The sequence below is a fragment of the Asterias amurensis genome, chromosome 6, assembly GCF_032118995.1.
Source record: "Asterias amurensis chromosome 6, ASM3211899v1".
NCBI lineage: Eukaryota > Metazoa > Echinodermata > Asteroidea > Forcipulatida > Asteriidae > Asterias > Asterias amurensis.
Genome location: NC_092653.1, coordinates 18,864,999 through 18,884,472, shown reverse-complemented (window position 1 = coordinate 18,884,472; position 19,474 = coordinate 18,864,999). Strand labels below are relative to the sequence as shown.

At 38.4% G+C, this 19,474-nt stretch overlaps 2 protein-coding genes across 3 annotated transcripts; both read right to left on the bottom strand.

Annotated features, from left to right (window-relative positions):
* Window positions 1-54: 54 nt before the first annotated feature.
* LOC139938311 (uncharacterized) lies at window positions 55-8,785 on the bottom strand. The gene is made up of 3 exons (XM_071933746.1): window positions 7,873-8,785; window positions 6,161-6,242; window positions 55-5,040 (listed from the first exon to the last, which is right to left on the bottom strand). The coding sequence occupies exons 1-3, from the start codon at window positions 8,657-8,659 to the stop codon at window positions 4,944-4,946; spliced, it is 966 nt and encodes a 321-aa protein (XP_071789847.1). The 5' UTR covers window positions 8,660-8,785; the 3' UTR covers window positions 55-4,943.
* A 249-nt stretch (window positions 8,786-9,034) lies between these two features.
* Window positions 9,035-18,754, bottom strand: LOC139938310 (serine/threonine-protein kinase 36-like). Of its 2 annotated transcripts, none has more exons than XM_071933743.1 (10): window positions 18,652-18,754; window positions 17,706-17,846; window positions 15,805-15,984; window positions 14,831-14,989; window positions 14,056-14,097; window positions 13,242-13,335; window positions 12,845-13,011; window positions 11,699-11,980; window positions 9,741-9,861; window positions 9,035-9,174 (listed from the first exon to the last, which is right to left on the bottom strand). In XM_071933743.1, the coding sequence occupies exons 1-9, from the start codon at window positions 18,733-18,735 to the stop codon at window positions 9,742-9,744; spliced, it is 1,269 nt and encodes a 422-aa protein (XP_071789844.1). In that variant the 5' UTR covers window positions 18,736-18,754; the 3' UTR covers window positions 9,035-9,174; window position 9,741. The 2 variants fall into 2 exon arrangements, with proteins under 2 accessions (XP_071789844.1, XP_071789845.1); XM_071933744.1 differs by having other exon boundaries at window positions 11,699-11,971.
* Window positions 18,755-19,474: the final 720 nt, after the last annotated feature.

The window sequence follows — 19,474 nt, the reverse complement described above, 5'->3', positions numbered from 1 at the left end:
CATGAGGGCTACATCTTACACTTGATGATCTTCAGTGACCACAGCCTAATGATGATGATGATAAATGCCCTCTCATGTACCATGATGACACTTTCTGAGTACATACAACAGATCTTATTATGTAGGCCTACGATTGGGTATATCTTGGGAGATTTTCTAAAAATGTTTCTCTGTAAACGTCATAGAGCATTGTTTTTTGATGGATTTAGCACTATATACATTTTTGCTGTTATAAATGTTATGTATGATAATGGCGCTTTCTTGTACATGAAAATAGATCATACATAACACACAATGTAAATGTATGACCTTGGCACTGAAAGAGTCAAGATTGATACACAGCTTAAGATCAATCTTAGCTCTTTGTGAAATCAGCCCTAGGGTACAGTTTATAATTCACTTATTATCAAAGTCTGGGCAATTTGTAGGAAAACATACATGAATAATTAATCACCTTATATTTAACAATTTACAAAGAAAATGCATAGTATCTAGCAGCAGATGAATGTAGTTTAAATTAACAGAGCGTATTAGTCAACAACAAACATAATAATATAATGTACATTAGGACTTATAAAGCGCATTTTGCAATAATACAATACACTGCTAAAGAATGCTATAGAATGGACAGTTCATGGGCGAGAAGAGAAAAGACAAGTTAAAATTTAAACTTGAAAGTCATGCGAGTGAGTTGGTGTTGTGCATGTGGTTTGGTAGCTACATACAGTTCCAGGATTGGGGACCAACAATTAATTTAAAAATTTTAAATTTCTAGTTTGGCGGGAAGTGCCAGGTATTACAATGGCAATTTACACCATGTTAACCTGTGGTTATAAAAGACTTTTAATTTGTCCCAACTCACATGAGGACTCTTGTATATGTATCTATTGGAAAATGAGTACATCACACAATAGGAGACTTTAGAGAAACTGGAAAAAAACCACACAATTATACAGCTTAAGTCAAATGTTGAGCTCATACCAGCTTTTCATTGACATGAAATTGTCAGCAGCAGCAATTACTGTACAGAGTTAACATTTTACTGAAGTCAAATCATTTTGTTGTTTTTAATTTGGGCAAGTTCTGCACTATCGGATTCAAACATGCAACATTAGAGGAAGTGTAAATTGTGCACATGACTGTGAAGGCATAAATATCCATATGTCAACATGGTATAGTTGTTAGTGTCACATGAATAATGTTCTGTATTTGTCTACTGTGACAAACCACATCCGCACCACAAGCATTATCTGCAGTCCACTTCCTGTTGAGTTTTTCATGCCTTGTTTTAATAGGCCTTCTTTTTCCATCAGGGATAAAAAATCAAGTTGTGTTTTTAACTCTTCCACCGATATATTTTAGGCACTACTTACTTGATACTTTCCCGTAATCTGTGAAAACAAATCCACAGGCAAATAACTTTACACCCACAACCTTTACATTGCTAGAGCAGATTCAAATCCTATGTGTTAGCAGTGGGTACTGCAGCGTTTTAAAAAAGGTTAGTTTTGCATTGAGGATAAAGACTATAATTTGTTTTTACCCTTTCACTGAAAAGAACCCAGATACATGTACTCAGTACCGTACTACCTAAAAACCTGTGATTATAAAAAGCTGTTAAAAAAAAACCTAATTATTTCAGTTACTCTTACTAATTATTTTAATAGATAGTTTTTGTTTTGCTATTGCACGAAAAAAATTAAATAAATTTAACAAAAGTTTTCTTATTCAACAATTTTAAACATTTCAGCAACTTTCCAAACTGACATGATGTATAATAAAACCATCTCTAAGTCAGCCACCTGGGCCCAATTTTATGGCTCGTCATGTACTTACTGTAACTTGTTATCAAAGAACCAGTGCTTTCAGAAGCAGGGAATTCCGCACAAGTCAAGTGTTAGTAGGGAGTTTTTGCTTTTGAGTGTGCGTACTCCACATTACTAAATGTAAGGGATTCTTCGCTAACGAAGAATCCCTCACATTTAGTCCCCTGCAGAAATTCAGTGCTGGTAATGAAGTACTGGTAAGCAGAACCATGAAATAAGGCCCATTTTGTTCTATTCGTACAAATCCCTTTTCTTGTGTCCCAACTTTTAGGATGGAAGCTAAGGATAACAATTTAAAAGCGTCTGTGTTAAAGGCACTGGACACTATTGGTACATGTACAGTGTAGTTACTCAAAATAATTATTGCCATAAAGCCTCATCTTGGAAATGAGCAGTTGTTGGTAGTATAAAACATTGTGAGAAACAGCTCCCTCTGATGTAACGTACAACTGCATGTAGTTTTTGAGAAAGAAGTAATTTCTCACTAAAATGAATTTGATTTCAAGACCTTCAAATTTTATTTTGAGGTCTCGCAATCAAGCATCTGAAAGCACACAACTTGTGCAACAATGGCGTTTTTTCTTTCATTATTTCATCGCAACTTTGATGACTAATTTGATGACCAATTAAGCTCAAATCTTCACAGAGATACACCGAGTGAGAAGATTGGTCTTTGACAATTACCAGTAATGTCCAGTGTCTTTAAAAGATACAAACCAATGCCTTTTTCTTTAGGTTTCATCCACTTTTTCACTTTTCAGCGCATGACAAGTAAAACTCAGACAGAGACCTTTTTTTAAGGTTACTGTGAAAGTTCTGAGATACATGTACACCAGCCCTGTGGTCTCATGATGCTGTTTGGGACATTTTAAGCGCTTATTGATGATCAAAAAATAGATGGCAAAATACAAAAAGTATAAGAGTTGTAAATAATAATATGCCTGCTTTGGCTAAAAGAAACCATTTTACTTTAAAATGCTATTTAAAATTAATATTATTAAAATATTTAAAATCAGATTTTTACAGTACTGTGTTTAACACATAGAAAAGAACACGGCAATATTTTTTGTACAAAATAGTAACAGTTAATAGTAACAACAAATAAAAGAAAAGATTAATATTTTACAAGCAATGAAAAAACCATCTGAAGAGTCTAAAGAAGTCTGAATTAATTTGAAATTCACAAATGAGCGGGAAATTTGACAGCAAATTTGTATGTAATTCACTTTTGTTTGCATTGTTGCTTCACTCGTCTGGGCCCAATTTCATAGAGCTACTTAAAAGCAGAAAATATTGCTTTTAAAAGCCGTAGCTGGTAACATTACTCTGGTTTAAGCATACTTTTGTTATGCTTACATGTAGCTCCTTATTGTGTTTAAAGGCAGTGGACACTATTGGTAATTACTCAAAATATTTATTAGCATAAAACCTTACTTGATGAGTAAAGGAGAGCTGTTGATCGAATAAAACATTGTGAGATACGGCTCCCTGTGAAGGTAATTAGTTTTTGAGAAAGTAATGATGTTCCACGAATTTGATCTTGAAACCTCGGAATTAGATTTTGAGGTCTCAAAATCAAGCATCTCAAAGCACACAACTTCGTGTGACAAGGATGTCTTTTCTTTCATTATTATCTCACAACTTTGATGACCAATTGAGCTCAAATTTCCACAGGTTTGTTATTTTTTGCATATGATGAGATACAGCAAGTGAGAAGACTGGTCTTTGACAATTACCAATAGTGTCCAGTGTCTTTAAGCAGCTCTATGAAATTGGGCCCTGCTAACAAAGCGGGACTAAGCATGCTTATTGCTTTGCTAAGTCAAGCAGTGTTTAATATAGAAACTGTGCGAAGCACCTCTCTGAATGCAGACAATTAGCGCAGATATTTTTTTCCCGCTACTGCGTGCACCAATTTTGTTCACTTAAACAAAGTACTGGTTTTCAAATATTTATTTTACATTTAAAATTGGCGGTTAATAAAGAATTTAAAGGCGGTTCAACGGACTAAATATATTTTACTCACAAAAATCAGTACAAAAAAGACATCTTGATTAACATCATTGCATAATTAGTATAATTAGAGTTTTAAACAAAGTACTCTCACTGTCCTAACATTATGTGTATTTTTGTTACACAATTGGATGTGAAACTAAAAGCATCGCTTTCAAAAGCTGAGAACAGTTGCAATTTGAGTTTTGAATGAGCCTCTTTTTTTAAGACGTGTGTATCTGAGCTTTGCAACTGCAAGAAGCTTCAATGTACATGTACATGTATTGTTGTTTAATACATTTATTTAATTTTCAAGGCAGGGTATACTTTTAGTAATTACTCTACAAGTTTATGTAATGACCAAAAAACAAACTTTGTATAAAGCATTGAAAAGCGGTTGACAGAACAAAACACTCAAGAGATGACTCCCAATAGACCGTATTGAATCGCCCGTTTGCTACGAAAGTCACCATCTTGTAGGGCAAACCGTATGCGCCTCCAAACGCGTACATCAATGAAGCACGCAGTACTCCCGGTTTGATTGCTACATACAGTAAATGCACGCACACAGGCACGTCACACGCACACAGACCATGTTGTAGGTCAGATATTTGAACGGTGACGTCATATTCAATACGGTCTATTTGTGGAGTGTAGTTTTAGAGAAAGAGATAATTTTCACCCCCACAATTGAATCTCAGTACGGCTTCAAGCATCTGAAAGCAAATAACTCTAAGCAACAAGCTTTTTTTATATGCAACTTACATGTAGATGACCAATTGAGCCAAACATTTTTACAGGTTTGCTATTTTACACGCAACATTTTGGGATATACAAAGTTAGGATACTGGTCTTTGACAAAAAATTACCGAAAGTATACCCTGCCTTCAAAAGCTGCAGTCTGACTTAAAAAACTCATTCAACGTAATTTTTGTAAAAACATTTTTAGATCTGTCAACACTCCCAAACATCATATTCTACTTCAATATGAAAATATGAAAATTTTCTGTATCAAAAATTTAGATTTTTACATGTTAAAATTTTGATTGATACACAATTAACACATGTCATTATTGTTTTGAATGAATGTACATTTATTTCAATCCTGTGATTTGTAAAGCTTAGTTACAAACCTTGTTCTTGTTCCAACATGTTCAATGCATGCAGCCTGATGGGATTGTCCTCCATGTATTCACCCTCTTCTAATCGCTTCCATCGCCTCCTGAAATTCATCAGATAATGGAAACATAATATAGTCAGCTCTCTTTAATACAATACAAGATGCCTGTTTATATGAAATTTTCACTGGTCCCGAACTGTCCCATGCTGGTTTAAAATTAAAAGATACGACCACGGTCGCTACGAGAACACAGAAAATACAAGGAACTTTAGCTGCCGTATCATAGCAAAATATAATAGATGTTGGAAATTGCATACTTTTGTAGCAAATATAGTTGTGTATTAATAAAAGCTTACCGCTCAGTTAAAGTTCAGAAAATATTTATCTGATAGGACTGGCCACACAGCTCCGGCCAATCCGAACCGTAGGAACATTGCGCTGGTAACCATGGTAACCTACATTTCAAATGCACATTTTTGCACACTTGGATGGCTATCCACAAAACAATTAGGATCAACATTTTATACGCGATACCAATTTTGTCACGTTAATGTCGCATGAGCAGTTGCTGTGATAATGCACAAATTGTATCATTGATATTTTTGTGTCGGGATTCTCGTACGATCTGTACCACGAAGCAACCGCTTCATTCTAGCCTATACAGGTGTGTAGTGCATGTTATGAGGACTTTACCTTCCAGTATGCGCTAATCCTCCAATCAGATGCTCGAACTGGAGTGTGATATCAGGCTATAACCTACTCCTAGTTTTTATATTGCATATATATATTTATATAAATTCATTATCACTCTCGCGCTCTTGGAATACAGAAAAATATAGTGCGTCTGCGTCTCATATGCAACTCGGCCTTCAGCCCTGTTGAATATGGGACGCAGGCGCGCGTTATTTTTCTGTAATCCACTCCCACTTGTGTGATAACTTATAATGAGTACTATACCTGTTATGCGTTTTTAAACAACGGTGTATGGAAAATACGAGGAAAACGGGCCAGTCTTCTGCGGACCTCGATTCACATTTTGGGGGGTAAAACCCTAAAAAACTACATTACTTTAAAGGGGATCACTTACAAAATGGAGCTCACAATGTTTTATAATATCAAGAGCTCTTGTCTTCAGTGCGTTTTACCAAGTACATGTAAGTCATTCCTTTTTCAAGTAATTACCAAGGGAGGCCTATTACCCAACAGTAACTGGTTCACTTACCTCTTACACCAGCGATACATGAAAAAGGCGATGACTATGGCACCCGCAATCCCAGTCAGGATCGCAATGACTACGGCAATAACTGCAAGGTTAATAATAATCACATAAATCAACGTGTTAATAGAAGATGTGACCTATGTTTACATTCAAACCGCCCTCTGTTGACAAAACACTATATACATACGTCATGTTTCGCCGGGCACTGAGTTGCGTAGTCTTAGTAAGATTGCGTACACTTTCTAGCTGGCTGCCAAAACACAAAGGTTTTGCCCGGCGGTATGCGCGAGAATCATGTTATGGTTTTCGTGTGACGTCAGAGGTCACATGGTCTACACAGTGTATACATTTGTTCAACAACAGTACAATTAGACCCTTCCCATGAAATATGTGAATTGCACATAGCGCATGCGCACTAACATTTCGGTTGGCAAAATAAAGGAACACTGCGCTGTTTCATACATGGCCAATGGCTGCATGACTCTCAGGCATTTGCCAACCAATAAAGCCTGTACGCATGCGTGAATGTAATTAGCATATTTCATGGTAAGAGTCCATTGTAAGCCTCACTTGACCTCCCTGATACCTAAAGGTAGTGTCACATTAAATGTGGAAACTGGTCTGAGACAATAACCAATGTGCAGGGCTTGAATTTGGGGGAAAAATCCACAAGACCAATGGGCTTGTTGCTCAAGATTTGTACTGGCCCAGAATTGTCATAACAATTAGACCGGAACAGTTTAACATGCATACTGTTTTTATTTGAACAAGCACTACAAGTACATGTATGGCATACGGTACAAATAACAGAAGATTTGTCTCATTTGTCTCTATAGACCCATTGCATATGACGTCACACTCTCAAAAAGGAGGCAGATCATTGGACAATGTTCTCTGTGCGTAAAAATGAGCGCGTTAACTCAGTGTACCTGTAGCGTTCCGCGTTATGCAAGGGGGAGCTATTGATTTCTAACACAATACAGATTTGTTCGCGCCTCCGAACAATGCGCAAAATTTGGGGTGTCAACTCTCTTTTGTGCATGTTTGTATACGATTTTGACACCCAAAATGACACCCAGGATCTATAGGCACATGTCAGTTGAAAGGAGTTTATCAGACTCAAAGTCAACGATGCATGGATAGGACAATGATGTTAAAGACACTGGACACCTTTGGTAATTGTCAAAGACCAGTCTTCTCACTTGGTGTTACTCAACATGTGCACAAAATAACAAACTCTTGAAAATTTGAAATCAATTGGTTGTTGAAATTGCGGGAGAATAATGGAAGAAAAACACCCTTGTCACACAAAGTCGTGTGCTTAATTCTGAGGTCTCAAAATCAATTTCAAATATTTCAGTGAAAAATTACTTCTTTCTCGAAAACAATGTTACTTTAAAGGGAGCCGTTTCTCACAATGTTTTATACTATCAACAGCTCTCCATTGATCGTTAACAAGCAAGTTTTTATGCTAACAGTGATTACCAATACAATGTAGTGTCTAGTACCTTTAATACCCCATAGAGTATGGAAAACTTGAGAAGATTCACAAGGGACCTTTGACAGTCCAAACATTGTTGTCCTTCCACACCAAGTTCAGCTCGTTAAAATTTAAAACCTTGCTCAAATTATGCGAGGGACCTCATGCTAAAATGCTGTCGTGTGAAAAGTGCTCAAAAAGTAATACAGAGGAAAAGCAGATCAGATTAACTTACTTGTGCCACTTGCATTATTTTTCTGTTCCCCGCCATGGATAGTAACAGATGGTTCAGATTTGGCTGTTACTGTTGGTGGTTGGATGGTGATTAATTTTGTTGGGCAGAGATGTACTTTTTCCGATGGCTCCACGCTGCAAACCACCTGGTTTAGTTCTGTGGCCAGGATGTGTGCCGCAACGCCATTTTCGGTAACGGTGTACAGAATAGCGGAGTAACTGCCTCTTGGCTTATCTGGACTCACCTCCAGAGTGTAGACCCCTGGTTCTAGATCCCTGCTTGAGCCACATACATTTGTCGCTTCATCCTCACTTAAATGTAGCACCGTGGACGACTGGGAAACGGTTGGAACAGTACGAGGCCTTGTCGAGGAAATGCGCTGTAATAATATTTCATCACCGCACGGGTTTATGATAGTGATGAAGCTTTTCACTTGTGATTGTCCTTTGTCGATGACTTTGTAGGTTGAGAAAGTTATAGTTTTACGAGTCAACTGTTCATGGGGTGGTACAGTCACCAAGGCGATGTCAATGGCCGGTAGTCCTCTCTCAATATGATGCAACAGGAGAAAGGGTTTAGATCCTTTAATGGTGCCAACTTCCTTCCCGTTATAACTCAGATCTTTGGTCTGACCGTTAGCGAGTGTCACATTCTTGCTGTCAGACCAGGAAATTACAGTGTTATTCCAAACTGCCACGGCACGGAAGGTTCCACTGACATCCAGGCTGTCGACAGCCACAGCCGTGTACCTCTGCCCAAGTGCAACCAGTGGGTAAAGGCTATCCATGGAGTGACCTAAACAACCACTTGCATCTACTTTCAACTATTGCCATGAGGGGATCAGGGGACTGGAGGTGACCACCTATGAAATCATTGCTGGTTTGGTAAACGCATGACTGGTTGTGTAACACATTGCAGGACAGCGGCCTTACACCCCCCTGACTTTGCAGAGTAACATTATCTGCATTTTCGTTGAAAGTTATACTCTGTGTGGGCGCTGTGCCGACTACAGTGAGCTCTGATAAATTATCTTCCAGCAAACCATAAGAAGCAACCAAGTGGACCTTATCCAAAGACGCTATGGGCATCGCTGTGTAGGCGCTTAACAAGGTCTTACCAATTTGTAAGAACAATGTGACGACGATGTCCAAGTCCGATTTGATGTAGAGAATATTTGTACCGGTACTTGTATTTAGGAGGAATTGTTTGAAGCTTGTGAGAACTATTGAAGCAGATGGTGCAGCAGTGAACATCTCTGAGTAACCACTCCCAATTAGAGTTATAAAGCCATTAGCTTTTGGACTACAAATAAAACAAATGAAAACAAATCTTTAAGATCTTTAAAAAAGATAATATTTAAGTAGGGTTTAATGGTGGGAGTATTTAGAAATAACATGTAAAGGTTTCGTTTGAGTAGTGTGAGTCTGAAAAGAACCGGTGGTCGACAACTCAAAGTTTAAGCCCTGCAAAATAAAATAATAATAATAGTGGCTTCCTTTAAAGCGCTCAGGTCCGTCACATAGTGACGCTCATGGCGCTTCAACATTATTACCCCTGGTCACTGGGCCTTAAATGACCTTAAACCATCTTAGCTCCCTGGGAGTATACAGCCTGTGCCGCCAAATATGTAGTGCACTTAATCACAAGAACCAACTCTGCCCTCACAGTTACCCATTAACCCCTGGGTGGAGAGAAGCTTAAGGTAAAGTCCCACGACCGGGATTCGAACCCACACTCTGCTGAACAGAAACACCAGAGCTTGAGTTCAGTCCTCTTATCCGCTCAGCCACGACACCCCCATGTAGCGGTATGATCATCGCAACACACAACAAAAATGCATGTAGAAAAAACTTGCTTGAAACACTTACTCTAATCCACCAGAGACACAAGCAATCTGAAGGAAAGAACCAGCTGCTTCCAGTTTCCAACCATCAAGGGGTACTGTAACAATGAAGTCCCGTCCATACATGTGGGTCTGTCGGTTCGGCTCTGTTGTTGACAAATAAATAACAATAACAAATACATGTACAAGAAATAAATAACCTGGCATATAAGTGAGCACTATACAATTAGCTAACTAGTCATGCTAGTGTATCAGGGCCTGTACAGATTGTTCATTTTGTTTTGTTTGTTTGTTCACGTTTGTTTGTTTAAGTTTGTTTGTTTGGGGGAAAACACAAGACCAGGAGGCTTTGGCTCAAAATGTTCATCTGTCCAGACAAAAATTTGATATTTACACCCCAAGTTTACAAGACCAGAATCAAATATGAAAAACGCTCTTTACCCAAACTTTTACATGCATTAAGATTAACTGTTTTTAAGGATTTGGGTACTTTTTTAAAATATCCATAGATTTACAATAAACTTACAGGGTTTGAAGATAATAATAAAGTGGAGAGCTTCCCTTCAAACATTACTTTTAATGGAGGTGCTGTACAGTTTTTGAGAAATGAGTAAAACAATGTCATGAATATACGTTTGTACTTGTAAATGATTAAAATAATTTTCGTCTCATGAGATGAAAATTATTTCCATGACATGGTTTTACTCATTTCCCAAAAACTACAGCACCTCAGCACGTAATATTTTCAGGGAAGCTTTTTACTATCATTGTCTTCAAACTGTGTAAGTTTAGTGTAAATCTGTGGACGTTGTGTTTTTTGTCCTACATGTACAAAAGTTACATAGACCCTTTAAACGAGTGTAAGACATTGATACTATTTGCTCAAGATACAAACAAAGTCAGAAAGTGAGGCATATTATTGTTCATAATCTGATATTCAATTAAAAAAACAAGACCACCGAACTTGTTCAGTCAAAAGTTTACTGGCCTGCTGACACCAAAACTACTGGCCTTGGGTCTGTGGTCCAGTGTACATTTTAAGCCCTGCTGTGTTTATTATAAATTACATGACATGATCATGTAGTGGTGGTATGCAATAAACAATACAGGAAGAGTTGGCCATAACTTTGACTGATCCCGTACAGAGGAATTTACAAATCACTGTTAAAGGAACACGTTGCCTTGGATTGGACGAGTTGGTCTTTGAAAAGCTTTTGTAACCGTTTGTTATGAAATGCATGGTTAGAAAGATTTTTAAAAAGTAGAATACAATTATCCACACACATATGCCTCGAAATTGTGTGGTTTTTCTTTTACTTTGCGAACTACATGTAACACGGTCGGCGATTTATGGGAGTCATGGCCGACCATGTGAGTCGACGAGGTAAAAGGAAAACCATGCAATTTCGAGTGATACTTGTGTGGATCATTATATCCTACTTTTAAAATATCTTTCTAATCATGCATTTTATAACAAACATGTATACTGACTGAGCTATCTAGCCCTCTGTTGGAAGTCTCCCTACGTGGCCAACATCTTTGGGTGCCAGTCAAAAGCCACATACATGTATTTAACCATTGGCCGCTGTGTAGGCAGGGATCACACCCAACATGGAGGAAACAGCAGCCAGGGGATCACCTTTTTGTTAACTGATGTGGCCTGCTCCGTGTATTTTCATCTTTAGATCGCAAAGTGGCAACCAGCTCATCTAGATGACTGTATTGCGGCTGCCATCAATGCTTCTTCCATCAAACAGTTGCCTCATGCACAAAGCAGTGGTGTTGCTGACTGACCCAGGCAGATTCACTGCTTATCCAGTAAGTGTAATAACCTACATGTAAGTAATTCAATGTAAACACACCCACTGGTGAAAAAGATGTATAGTTTCTGAGTTTTTGTGGTGAACCTTGAAAAATCTCAGTCTGGAACCTTGAAAAATCTTTAATAGAGCTTTCCCGAAAGATGTCTAAATAAAGACTTACCTCTTCCTCCGTTAATTTGACCTGTTCAATGCTCTTCCTCAGCCCATCCTTCCCCTTGGTTCCACCCTCCCTCCGAACCACTTTCCTACTCTCAACCTCCACACTGGGAAACTCCTGGGCGTAGTCTCTGGTGATTCGATCCTCCCTGGGCGTGGGCTCTACTTGCTTGACGCTGTTCCACGGTTCACTCTGATCGGTGGCGCTGGGCTCGGATTCTTGTTTCTGAGTTTCTGGCTTGGCTGCTGCTTTCTTGTTGGTCCACGCCTCTTGTTTCTTGGGGGACTGAAAACACAAATGTTGAACTTTCATTAATGATGTCAGAACTCAGCTAAACATATTTGTGCATTTACCCATACATGAATGTTTCTTTGGTCCTTGGGAAAACAAGTATGAATATTTAATCGAGCAAAAGGGTTGATTGACATTAACATGGTGTAGGCTTAAGCAGACATTTCAGGCTTAGTCATGTTAGTCACAGTTTTTCAGATTTTTGAAAGGGTAAAAATAAAAAACCAGACTAGAGTAGGAAAATCATCATGCCTGTGTATGTCAAGCTCTATATAATCAGTAGTTCCCCAAATACAGTGAAGAAAAAAATCCAGGCATTGTACTGAGGTTGGATTCGACAATCTCTGCCAGATACATGTATATGTACATGTATATTACAAATAGATCACTTAGCTTGCTCGATAGCTTAAAGGAACACGTTGCCTTGGATCGGTCGAGTTGGTCTTTGAAAAGCGTTTGTTATAAAATGTATATGGGTAGAAAGATGCTGTAAAAGTAGAATACAATGATCCACACAAACATGCCTCGAAATTGCATGGTTTTCCCTTTACCTCGTCGACTAACACAGTCGGCCATTTATGGGAGTCAAATTTTTGACTCCCATAAATGGTCCGAACGTGTTAGTTCGCACAGTAAAAGGACAACCACGCAATTTCGAGGCAAACTTGTGTGGATCATTGTATTCTACTTTTAAAACATCTTTCCAACCATATGCATTTTATAACAAACGGTTACAAACGCTTTTTTATAGACCAACTCATCCGATCCAAGGCAACGTGTTCCTTTAAGGTAATTCAAATCCTCTTTTTGAGAAAATTTGAGGAGTCTGAGTTTAACTGTTCAATATTTTGTTTTTACCTCATCCCGTGGCTGTTCTCTGCCTTTGAGTTTGCGCATGATGGTGGTGCCAGCTGGGAGGTTGCTCGCCTTCTGACGAGATGCCTTCTCTCTCGCTGCCTTCTGTTTGGCTGTAGGCTCCTCAGTGAATGGCTGCTCTGGCAGTTCAGAACTTGATGAAGGCGAAACTGTGAATAAGATAAATAACTAGCTCTTAAGAACAACAAATGTTTTTCAATCAAAGCTATATTGAAGAATTTCCGATTCCGGCCAGAAAACTTGTTTATGGGTTTTGATACCTTTTGTAGATGAAAATTCAGGCCATGACCCTAAACCTTTGCAGCCTACAGCATGCATGTAGTGAAAGCATCTAGGATGTTTGTAGATACATGTACATGTACATGTAGTTTACTCTTACCTTGAACTTTTTCTGCCACAAAAGGATGATGGAGTAAGTTGGGCCACGACAGACGACCCCTTGGGTTCTTGGTAAGAAGACCTTGAAGAAAATCCTATGAACAAGAACAAAAACAATTTCCCTCTTAAAGACACTGGAAAAGTTTGATAAACATGATAAAAGTCAAACACCTGTATTAAATCAATCGGTGAATCATAACATATGCATAAAATAACAAACCTGTACAAAGTTTGCTCAATTGGTCATCGGAGTGAGTAACTTTTTATGGTAACAATTCTTTTGAGTAATTACCAACAGTTTACGTGCCTTTAAATCTGTATAGTACCGGACCAGTTAGCAACTGGCTAATGAAGCTTTTACAATTACCCTGCGTATGAATTTAGGTAAAATACCATGTTCCCTGACTTCGAAGAGACTACGCTTGAAAAACATAATTCAAAGTTTGAGTGGCCATGATAAGGTCATTTACTCGTTGGACTTTTTACAACATAGACTGGTCCGCTGTCTCGAGGGAATCCCCCATTGACTCGTACACAAATAAGCCTTAGGCCGTGTCCGAATTGGCGACTTTGGCTACAGCTACGGCTAGATCAGCGCGTCTGTCAGTGTTGAAGAATAGCAGACGCGCACGCCCTAGCCGTAGCTGTAGCCGAAGTCGCCAATTCGGACACGGCCTTAGTCTATAGTGTAAGGAAACAAATGAATCAAATACTTCTTTCTAACTCACTTCTTTTAGTCAAATCTTAAAATCACTGAATGGAGTACTTCATTGAATCATACAAATCTAGTTTCACAAATATCATAATATACTTACTTTAAACTCAGCACTCATGTTCTTGGGCCACTTTACTGGATCCTGGACAACAGAAAAAACATCAAAGTGAAAATTACAGATAGAAATATTGAACATATTGAATCTGAACCAGTGCAAAACATTCTTTCTTGGCCTATTCTGTTGACTGCTTTCTTGACAATTATCATTTATTTTATTTTGTGCAAAAAGTAATATTGGTAGCATGCTCTAGTCATGTCGACCTCTTAAACATTGCACTATACATTTATAATGAATGTGTATTTTAAGTGGTTGGACATCAGTGGAAAACTGCTTTCATGCTGAGCTGATTTCTACTCGGGATACATGTAAGTATTTAAAAAAATAATTACAAATTTGAATGTTACGCTTCCAATCTCCATTATGTTTCTCAATCGTATAATGGAGGAAGTCAAGAATAATAGGCTTTCTAACATCACAGCACGCAATTTGTCAACAGAGGACCTTACCGCAGAAGGTGAAGGTGTGCAATGTAAAGACAGCGTTTTTTACATCAAGCACCATGATCATTATTTGATAAATCTATAATCTAGTCCTATTGGCAGCATATTGCACCATAGCACCCTGTAAACCATTACATGGTGCTTAAGGATTAGGTCTTATATCTCAAACTTCGTCCCACTCCTTGCAGTAATAACACCTGGCGCTATCCTTTGGCAAAAGGCGCGTTATAAATACGATTGTTATTATTATTATTACTATAGTAAGTATCTTTTTTTTTGCAGTAGCAGTACGCCATTATTAAAAGTTCACCTACCTTGATGATAAGACTGACTAACTGGAAGATACTATTTGTGTAGAACGGGGGTGTCCCAACAAACAGTTCATACAGAATGCAGCCTAAGGACCAGAGGTCAGCTGTGTGATCATATGGCTTTTCCTCGACCAACTCCGGTGCCATGTACAATGGTGTCCCCTTAGGAAAAATAATAATCATCATGAGTACATACTGGTGTCCACCCAGGTGGGCACGCATTGTGAGAATTTGCTCCCTCTGAAGTAACAAAGGTTTTAAGAAAAAAGGTATTTTCTTACTCAATTTTAAAAGATTTCAGGTCGGAAGCCTTTTTTAGGCATCTGAAAGTAAACAAATTGGGCAACAAGGGTGCTGTTTTTTTCTCTTCATAATTAATGCAAAAGCCTCTAAGCGCTTAAAGAGAACAATGAAATATGCAATGAGTGAACATTAGATTACAAGTATTAAAGCAGACTACAAATAAGCAGCTTCAAACAAATGAGTTTTTAACAGAGAATTAAAACAGTGTAAAGAACTAGGCTGGCGAATATGCATAGGAGGACTATTCCTAAGAAATAGATGGAAGAAGCTCTTGTACAAGTAGTTGTGGTGATCAATGACTGTTGAGAATGTAAAGTCCACGTAGGGGAAGAATGATGAACAAGTTCAGATAAATAAGCAAGAGTTTGAAATGTTTGAGCTTTGAAAATTAACAAAAGAATGTTCATAGGAAATCAATCCACATGCAACCCTGGTGGGATTTGAACCCAAGACTTTCTAATGCTAAAGCAGGGCCCAAATTATAAAACCTGTAAGCACAGAAAAATCTGGCTTAGCAGAAATTGGGTACCAGCCAACATTTTATAAAATTTGCATACATGCTTGGCTGCAACTGGTCAATTTTTGCTTAGCAAACACAATTGCTAATCAGTATTTTCTACTTAGACGGCTTTATGAATTTGGGCCCTGATGTCTTGACTATTAGGGCAACCTACCTTGATTGAGGTGAGCACCAGCGTGTTCAAGCTCATGGCTCGTGCAAAACCAAAATCACAAAGTTTGACGATCCCTCCCTTGCCAAGTAGGATATTCTGGGGCTTCATATCCTTATGTAGGATCCTATGGGAGTGAAGATAGTGCAAAGCCGATACCAGCTGGGCTGCAATTACTTGAACCTAAATAGAGAAAAAGTTTGAAATTTAAAATTTGCTTAGCATGAAATTTCTTCCTTGATAAAAACTCGATTACCAAGGAAATTTTAACGTGATTTTCAGGATAAGCAAACAAAAGCTGAATACCAGTAACAAGGAATATGCAACAAATTAAAAATTTGGTTGGTAATCCTGTTTTTACCAAGGAAGAAATTTCATGCTTAGCAAATTTTTGTGCTTAGCAGCTCTATGAAATTAGGCCCAGAACTTGAGTGCAATGCAATACAATGTAGACATGATAGACCACTTGGCCAGGATATCGTACATTGTTATACCTCCGTAAAATACTGCGACGTTTGATTGGTCGAGAACCAATCACGTGAATGCGCAACAAAAACGCATGTTACATGGCTCGACTGGGCGGGTAACATGAAAAGTGATGTACACCGGTGTACATCATCTTGATTGTTCCCAGCGTTGGTCGATTTCCAGCGCTCTGTACGAAACAATCGCGGGTTCGAGGGAATTGTTTCTTGTTCGTCTGCTAACAATGAATAGTCCGTCGTAATGTTTGAAGATGACAACAGAACTTGGAGAAGAGGAATATAACAATTAAACAAAGGTATAGCAAAACAATTGTTGCCATGTTATATCAATCATTGCTCATATGGCAGCCAAATGGGTGCTAATAATTCGCATCAACAATACTACCCACGCAGGTACCAATTTACGCCTTGTGCAATGAGAATCACATCAACAATTCTTCCCATGCACATGACGCAGGTACCCAATTACGCCTAGGGCAATGAGAATCACGTCAACAAATCTCCCCAAGAACATTCAGGTACCCAATTACGCCTAGGGCAATGAGAATCACGTCAACAAATCTCCCCAAGAACATAACAGGTACCCAATTATTCCAAAGACAATAAGAATCACATGAACAATTCTACCCGCCCATCCAGGTACCAACTTATTCAATGAGACAATGAACAGCAGTTCTAGTCATGTGTCTCACTCATGGACACAATACTTTATGACCAGGATTCAAACTTAGGCCGTGTCGAATAAGCGGCTACTGCTACGGCTATGGCTTGATTTCCACGTCATCAAGCGTTGAAGTATAGGACGTCCTTAGCAACACCCTGAGCAAAAGTCGTAGCCATAGCCGTAGCCACCCATTCGGATTCAGCCTAACACTCTAATGACTTAGCCATAAGAACTACATTGGATGTGACAAAGTGGAGTGGTGGAAATGTGCGAGAGCTGAGGATAGTGGCAATTGAAAGAGAACAGGGCCCAATTTCAAAGCGCCGCTTACGCTGCTTAGCGGCCAATTTTGTGCTTACTGTGCGATTTCCATTTCATAGCGCTGCTAACCGTAAGCACGCAAAAAAAGCATGCTAATCTTCCGGTGCTTACCGCACGAAAATATATGACGTCACAATTCAAATCCATGGTAAACGCCAAATTGTGCTGCTAACCTATGAAATACGCTTGCACCATAGTAATTTTTCTGCTACAGTAAGCACAAAAATTTGCTTACCGTTAAATTGGGCCCAGGTGATGATGGTGACTCCAGTAATGCACCCCTATTACAATCTTTGAACAAGGCTGACACAAACGCAAATGATGATGATGGACATTTTCGGCTTTAAAGCAACTCTTATCAAATTGGACCCTGGAGAAAGTATTAACTTCTCAATGATTGGCAATACTGTTTAATATTTAATAGGCCTACTCACTTCTTTTTCTGTTTCAAAGCTGTCCAACATCTCAATGATGTTTTCATTGTGAAGACCTCTCATAATCTCAATCTCCTTCATCAAATTCTCAAGATCCTTTTTGCTTCGTCCAAGTTTTGGAATGAATTTCAGTGCGACCACCTTTTTAGACACAGAAAAAAAACATAATAGTACACTCATTTATGTGAAATAAACAAACAATTATTCATGTTATTTAGCTGTTGCAAAATGCTTATTAACCAAAATGGTGTGTGACATGAATGAAAATACTCTTTTAATGGCCTCATATTTAAACCTAGCAGAACCTTTCTAAAGCCCTGTTCACACTGTACAGTATCTCTATCCCCATGGGGAGACCCTGGGAGTTTTTTACCCCACAGTTACCCCTTTCACACTGTCCCCACCTACTGTAAGTCCCTTTTTGAGGGAGGGGGAGGGGGGTGCTTGCACCTTTCAAGAATACCCTTGAAGGGTTTTACAGCTTCTCCAGAGCAGGGTTGGCTATTGCCTGGGCTATTCCCACTTGCCGAGTGCGAGGTACACGTAGTTCAGGGATAAAGCGATCCAAGGTCTTTAAAGGAACGTTACAGAATTGGTACATGTAAGAAACAAAAATCGTGAAGGTCTAATGATGATGATAGTTGAAAACATCCCTGGAAAATTATCTCTGAAACATGGAGTTTGGAGCTTATCGCTCAGTGAGCGTTTTATTCATTTTTATTTTGGCATCGATGCAATGCAAAATTTGTAATCGGTTTTTCACTATTCTCTCGTGACCCAGATGGATGATCGATCTCAAACTTCTACAGGTTTGTCAGTTTATGTATACAGTGGATTACATAAAGTGCGTACACTGCCAGCAATTGTTTTGTTAGAAAAAAAACAATTCTGTAATGTTCCTTTAATCATGTTAGAGATGTTAGACAGGTCTACATACACAACGTACCTTGCCAGAATATTTGCGTCTCCCTTTGTACACTTTGCCGAAAGATCCTTCACCAATCAACTCCAGCACATGGTAGTTATCCATCTTGATTGAAACCGGTAGATTTGCTCAGACGAAGGAAACTATTGAACTTAACAATGAAAGGAAAATGAGTAAAAGTCGACAAAATGGAAATGGAGATAGTAGGAAAATAAAAATGACGTAAGTTTTGAAAATAAGTTAATAGGCTACTTAATAATGCACTGATGTCATCTTGCTGCCATCTGATAAAGAAGGAAACATAAGATGAAACAACTTAGTTTTTAACATTTTTGAGATAGCGGAGTGGATTCTCTGGTCGTCCCCTCGGACATTGAGATATCAAAGGACACATATATAGAGCCTAATTTTGGCGAGATTAATACAATAAAATAAAAGAGAGCTTTATGATTCCAAGATTCATTGAACCATGATTGAACCATCACATCATCGTTTAACGCGTGAGAGATATAAACCTATTATTAGGTTATACGAGACGATAGCCGGACGAAACCGAAATAGTTCTCTAGGATAGGATTACCGATTACTAATCGGATTAGTAGGACTAAGTAGTAGGAGTATAGTAGAAGTATCGTTAGTAATCTAATGTTTCATAACAAAGTAAAAGAAGGTGGTGGCAGGAAACGAAAGCTTTCTCCCATTTATGCAATAATTATGTTTGTTTCTCCCTCAATTATCAATATCCTTATTTGGCGCTATCAATCAATCACCATAACAAACAAGTATCATTTCATAACGTCAACTCTCCCATCATCATAAAAGCAAACATCACCATATTTAATTT

What these genes read in the sequence shown, in the direction of transcription:
- LOC139938311 (XM_071933746.1), bottom strand. Translation starts at nt 8,659, where the DNA reads ATGGATAGCCTTTACCCACTGGTTGCACTTGGGCAGAGGTACACGGCT. An exon ending in AAATAATGCAAGTGGCACAA is followed by an intron (nt 6,243 to 7,872) that starts GTAAGTTAATCT and finishes TTAACCTTGCAG; the next exon opens with TTATTGCCGTAGTCATTGCG. An exon ending in ATGTATCGCTGGTGTAAGAG is followed by an intron (nt 5,041 to 6,160) that starts GTAAGTGAACCA and finishes GATGAATTTCAG; the next exon opens with GAGGCGATGGAAGCGATTAG.
- LOC139938310 (XM_071933743.1), bottom strand. Translation starts at nt 18,735, where the DNA reads ATGGATAACTACCATGTGCTGGAGTTGATTGGTGAAGGATCTTTCGGC. An exon ending in GCTTTGAAACAGAAAAAGAA is followed by an intron (nt 15,985 to 17,705) that starts GTGAGTAGGCCT and finishes TTCTCTATTTAG; the next exon opens with GTTCAAGTAATTGCAGCCCA. An exon ending in TGTGGCAGAAAAAGTTCAAG is followed by an intron (nt 13,012 to 13,241) that starts GTAAGAGTAAAC and finishes TCTTATTCACAG; the next exon opens with TTTCGCCTTCATCAAGTTCT.